Here is a 6,000-nt window from a genome sequence, read left to right as displayed (position 1 = left end):
AATCATTATTTTGTTATCCTGAATCCCTTTTTTACAACTTCCCTCACCAGTTGTTTTTTCTTTTTCTTTTTTTTTTTTTTTAAAGATTTATTCATTTATTCATTACAAAGTCAGATATACTGAGAGGAGGAGAGACAGAGAGGAAGTGGAGCTGCCGGGACTAGAACCAGCAGCCATATGGGATCAAGGCGAGGACCTTAACCACTAGGCCACACTGCCGAGCCCTAAAGTTGTTTTTTCTTGACCATAGGCTAAGCATTATTTTGACCAGTGGAAGGTAACGGAAATGACATTCTGGGACTTCCAAAACCAAGTGTTAAAAGGCCATTACATTGGGTGTGTCTGTCTGTCTCCCTTTTAAAAACTTATTTGACAGGTATTAAGGGAAGTGGACAGATACCCTACACATTTATTTACTCCTCAAATAGCTATAACAGGGCTGGGCCTGGCTGAAGCCAGGCTCTTGAGCAAGAGGGTAGCTACTAACTGGGGAAGACTAAGCCATCTTTTTTTGAGTCTCACCCAAACTCTTGACTCATAGGTTTTTTTTTAAATTATTATTACTATTATTATTTATAATCTTTACATAGTTGATTAGGGCGCAAAGGGTCAAGGGCTCCAGGAATGTGGGTAAGACCATTGTTTCCACATACTTTCTTTTTTTTCTCTAACTAGGGTAAGGAAGGAGGTAAAGGGAGAAGCCTCATCCAGTCTCCCACCCATCCCAGGTCCCCAACGTGGGGCATACTCCAAGGGGACTGCACAACTGGTTTTGATAGTTCAACAGTTCTAGGTTGCTGCCCCTCTCACCATTCCAAGCACGATGAAATCTCTCTAGAATTTACTGGCTTAGAATCTACTCCACCTTAGAGTCTCCGTTTGCCCAGATCCTCACTGCCAACACATGGCTGGGATAGTTGATCAATTTGTTCTGTTCTCCATCCTCTGTTGTGGTACCAGGTGTCCTCTGCAGGTTCTGCCGTACTGCCATATCTTCCATGTGCACCTGGACATGCTGTCCACTGCTCTGTCTGAGCCACTGAGGAAGCTCAGCTTTGACACATGCAGTCCATGGTCATACTATGGAGTCTGCAATTCTCTTCATGATTGGGGCTGAGGAACACTGCAGCCATATCCAGACCAGAACACGGCTGCTACTCTGGCACCTGAGCTCACCTGTGGGAACCCCAACCCAGCCAGGGTGTCCCCTTAGTTCTCCAACCAGACCTGTTCCCAGCTATAGATTGTGTGCATGCCAGTGTTTGCTCTGACCAAGCTTGGCATAGCCCCTCACCTGTCCTGGCCTTTGCCTTAGATGCTGTAGCCTGGCCTAACCCAGCCCCCATCTCAATTATCACTGGTGGGTGATGGAACCTGGCCCTGCTCAGCCTATTCCCCTCTCTGGTTCATGTAAACCAGTAAGTGTAAGATCCTAGCTCCACTTGACCTGTGCTCCAGTCTGATTTCTGTTTTGCTGGTGAGCTAAGATTTGCTTGGCCCTGCCTGGTCCACCCCCTTCCATAACCAACCCACACATTATTAGCCAACAGTTCTGGAGATACTTTTCCCAGCCAGCCCAACTCCTAGGCTTGGACCATATGATCACCAGGAGGGGTTATGACCACATTCCTCCACTTGATGGATTCCCAGACCCTGATCTTATAGATGCCAATGGATGTTAGGCCAGTGCCCCATAGTCTGCCCTTCCATCTTTGCCTTGTATAAGCTGGTGAACTTTTCTGACTGGCCTGCCCTACACCCCATTTTAGGATGCTGCAGCCTGGACCTGTCCAGACTGTTATTGGTCCCTGTACCTGAGAGTGATGGCAGGTTCCATAGTCACACTGCCCTTAACTTTGGTTAGTGTTTTGGGAAAATCCAAAATATGGGATTCTTGCAAGTGCTGTGCAATGTCTAAAGCTGTGTAATTCAGGAAGCCCAAAAATTCATCTCGTGATTATTTCCTTAGTTCTTACAGGTACCTAGCATTCTTACAGACCTAAAACCAGACTAGGGGATCAAAAGAGCAGAATGTAGACTAGGAAGTGTGTAAATATTTTTGTAAAATGGTGGTGGTGGGGATTAGTCCCAGTGATTGATAGAGAATGAATGGGGTGTGGAGACAAAGAGTTGACTGATTCCACAAGTCTCTGATCCATCTCAGTTCCAGTTTCTTATTTGTGGTATTCAACTCCTATAAGATAAATCAGAAGTCTAGAAAAGACTTGGGTTTACTAAGATTCCTCTTGCAGGAGTATTCAGAGAAATTAATTGAAAGGACCAGGAGGCTGTGGCTTGTGCTACTCCCATGCATCAGGGAGGAACTGTTGCTGTAACATGACTCTAAATACATGTCCTCTGGAGCTCAAATTCCCTGCAGCAAAACTCAGGCCTTGGAAGGGAGGGAGTTTCACAGTCTAGAACTTCACTCGGACATGATTTTTAGGGATTGCAACTTCTGATTCTGAGGCAAATACGCATCAATTTGAACTTTGTGAGCAGGTCCAGAGGTCACTGAGGACCAAGCAGGGCTTTGCAAATGCTCCAGAGTGACTGCACATCTGCAGCAGAGTATGGCAATATCTGGGGCTCTAGTTCTCAAAGATGAGCCTTAATTTTGGCTGGAAGCAAGCCAGGGTACAGGCAAGCTGCAGCTGGTAGACTTCATTGTTAGCATTTCCCAGTGGTTAAACTTCATTTTGCTAACCAGTGGGCAAGATATCTAAAAACTAAATTGGACAACTGAGTACATGTTATGTAAGCTAAAATCACATTATTAAAAATGTCTAAAAATAATTTGCTTATTATTATCTGGAAGGCAGAGAGGAGAGGAGAATGATAGATAGAGAACAAGTTATTCCATCCATTGGTTCACTCCCAAAATGGCTACAGTAGCTACAGCTGGGCCAGTCCAAAGCCAGGAGCCTCTTCAAATCTCCCATGTGAATGTAGTGACCCAGGGACTTGTGTGATTTTCTGCTGCTTTCCTAGGCACATTAGCAGGGAGTTGGACTGGAAGTGGAGCAGCTGGAATTGGAGCTGGCACCCAGGTGGGACGCAGGCGTGTAGGCAGAGGCTTACTTACTACGTCAAGGCACAGGCCCTGGAAAGCAGATTCTTTATCTAACTAGTGTTCTGTTTTTTCAGTTACCTTATCTACAACTGATTGATATTACCTGTATAGTACTGCTTATGAGAGGACAGAAATAATACCTAGTAGGGATCACTTCTAGAGAAGAGACAATGTTTAGGATGTTTGTAAAATGAAGGAATTTTTTGTCTTCCAACTTGGGTAAGTCTGAAATTGACTTAAGTCTTCAAGACAGGTTTGTTTTCAGTACTGACATACACTTATAAAGCTTATTAAGTAATAATAATAATAATAATAATAATAATAATAATAATAATAAGGCCTGGCACAGTAACCTACTGGCTGAGGTCCTCGCCTTGTATGCGCCGGTTGTGTCCCAGCTGCTCCGCTTCCCTTCCAGCTCCCTGCTTGTTGCCTGAGGTGCGGAGAGGGCAGTGGAGGATGGCCCAAAGCCTTGGGATCCTGTACTCATGTAGGGGACCCAAAGGAAGCTGAAGAATCTTCCTGTCTCTCCGCCTCTCTGTAGATCTGACTTTCCAATGAAAATAAATAAACCTTAGAAAAAAAGTAATAAAAGCCACAAAGAGCACCTATATTTGTAAACATTTATTCTTTTGAACTGAAAAAGGCTTGCATCAGCACACATTGTACAGCCTTGCAAATTACACAGAAATTGAAAAGAAGGTTCCTTGTTCATAAGTGCAATGAATCTTTGATGTCCAGTGATCTGCTGCAAACAATGAAAACAAATTTTAAATACTTAAGAAGTTTCCAGCACTCATCAAATGCAGTTCCTTTGGTGACGAAAAAAGAAAAAAAAAAGAAAAAGAAAAAATTCCGTAAGGAGGGGAATGTGAATAAGTGGCATTTACTTATTGGAGGGATGCTTCAAAAAGGTGGAAGTACAAGCATTTTTTTTTTGTCTAGAATGATTCCCATTCCCCTTTGAATCCGAGTGGTTTGATTAAGAGGCATTGAGAACATAATTCACGTTACACTTAATGTTCATATTACCTAAATGAATAAGGAAAAGACCATACAGGAGAGTTCTTTACTTTCTGGAACTTGTTTATGTGTTTAGAGAATTAGGGGAAGAGTCATCTTCTATTTGTGGGCTCTCCTTAGCAATCCTGGCCGCCACAATGACGATGCATAGTTCTGACTTGGTTATTCCACGCCTGCATTCTTTTTCCCCCAAATTCTAAGTTGGGTTACATTGTGCTGGCTACAAAAAGAAATACAGGTTGCAACTTCTTGTAATCATTTTGAAGAGTAGTTTGCTGTACAATAGAGCTTTGGATCTGATACAAGAATTCAGAAATATAAAACAAAGTAACTATAAAAGTTAGGAGGCATTTGAACAGCATTTCCTTAGAAAGAGCTGCTAACTCTGTATCATTCCGATGTGGATTCCTACGGTCATCTGGGGTGTAATGTCTGTCTTTTTCTCCCCTTTGCTGGATCACTGGCCTTTCTTCAAATGCTATAATGCCAAGACCACACGTCCTAGGAGTCTCTAAAATGTTAACAGAAGCTCCGAATACCAAGCCAGTCAGAGATGGGGAGGGCAGGGGAATCATAAAGGTCCAAAGGTGGCTGTTATTGAGAACTTGCCCTTTCCAAAATGTGAAAGTCATAGTGTTTCTTGCTTGTTCTCAGCTTAAACTTGTTAACTGAGTTAATCTGTTTCTTCAGTGCATTCTGTGCAGCTGAAATGGAGGGGAATGTGGCTAAGACAGTATACGTGGAGGCCAAGTCACTGGGCTTAGAGCGTTCAGGGTTGACAGTGTTGTCCCCACTGCCACAGCAGAGAGGGTGACGACGCAGCTGGGGCTGCGACTGGGGGTCCCGGAGCCACCGGATTTTGGCGCCAATTTTAAAGAGTTCCCCAAAAAGCTTCTCGGCTTCCATGCGAGTTATTCCATCTGGTAGTTCAGTGATTTCCAAGACCTTCCCAACAACTAGAATGGAAAAGGTGTAGAATTAATACATCTCTGATGGCAAAAATGTTGGTGAAAAGTAGTGCAGACTCAGATATGACACAGGAAAAACATGTACTTTCTGAAACTTTAAATCCACACAATTGCTGCCTTTTAATTCATTCTTACTTGTTCCTCAAAGCCAACAGTTCTAAGCTACCAATTTGTTTTCTTGATGGCGGTACATCTAAAATATTGCTATGTACAGTGGCTTCTCTACATTGTGTTTGACTCTGAACTTAAATTCCCAATGTAAAAACAAGAATAGTTGGCACTTGCCCAAACCACTCCCTAGCAGTTGAACTGAAAATCCTTTCCCATACAAAGGTGATGTTATTTGTTCATTCAAACTTGCACCCATGTGAGTCTCACAGCTCAAAGATCGCTGGTTTCATGCTACCTGCTGCTCCTACAACCTTCTTTCTCTAGCTCCCTCATCCCTCCTTAAATCCACCTGCATCTTACTGTGTATCTCCCACACTTGCAATGATAGAGTTAAAAGAACATATCCAAGAATCCTAAATTGGAGATGATATAGTTCCCCGTGTAGAGGAAAGCCCAATTTTGGGGTGTGGTGTATTTTTAGACTCACCAGTTCACAGACTCAGCAGCCCTTCATGTACATACCTGCTTCTCCTGCACCAAGGTCTGTGGATGCAGCTTTCTTTGCTTGTCTCCTTCCTCGGTTTCCATGTCTACCACCAGACTGACCCTAAAAATCCACAAATAGTTGAATGAGGTTAGCGATCGTGAAAGGTGGGTTCGTATTGTCTAAAACCTTAGTATCTAAACGTACTTGGTCTGGGTTTCATACAAGCATAAATGAACCAATCCCTAGCCTTACGGGTTCTGCTTCTGTAGTCAGGACATGCTTATCCTTCCCTATTCCTGTCTGTCCTAAGAGTTCCCTAGCCCCAGCCACATCCATCT

The 6,000-nt window shown here is 43.4% G+C and overlaps 1 protein-coding gene across 11 annotated transcripts in view; it reads right to left on the bottom strand.

The window, feature by feature from the left end:
• Positions 1-3,682: 3,682 nt before the first annotated feature.
• R3HDM1 (R3H domain containing 1) overlaps positions 3,683-6,000 on the bottom strand; it is a 161,544-nt gene continuing 159,226 nt past the window's right edge. For all 11 annotated transcript variants that reach the window (XM_058664433.1, XM_058664436.1, XM_058664428.1 and 8 more), the window contains 2 exons: positions 5,698-5,782; positions 3,683-5,052 (listed from right to left, as the gene is read on the bottom strand). In XM_058664433.1, coding sequence (XP_058520416.1) covers positions 4,691-5,052; positions 5,698-5,782 — 447 coding nt within the window. In that variant the 3' untranslated portion in view covers positions 3,683-4,690. The remainder of the gene's footprint in view (positions 5,053-5,697; positions 5,783-6,000) is intronic.

This window comes from Ochotona princeps, chromosome 5 (genome assembly GCF_030435755.1).
Source record: "Ochotona princeps isolate mOchPri1 chromosome 5, mOchPri1.hap1, whole genome shotgun sequence".
NCBI lineage: Eukaryota > Metazoa > Chordata > Mammalia > Lagomorpha > Ochotonidae > Ochotona > Ochotona princeps.
The sequence above is the reverse complement of the archived record's forward strand: the minus strand, read 5'-3'. Positions and strand labels throughout refer to the sequence as shown.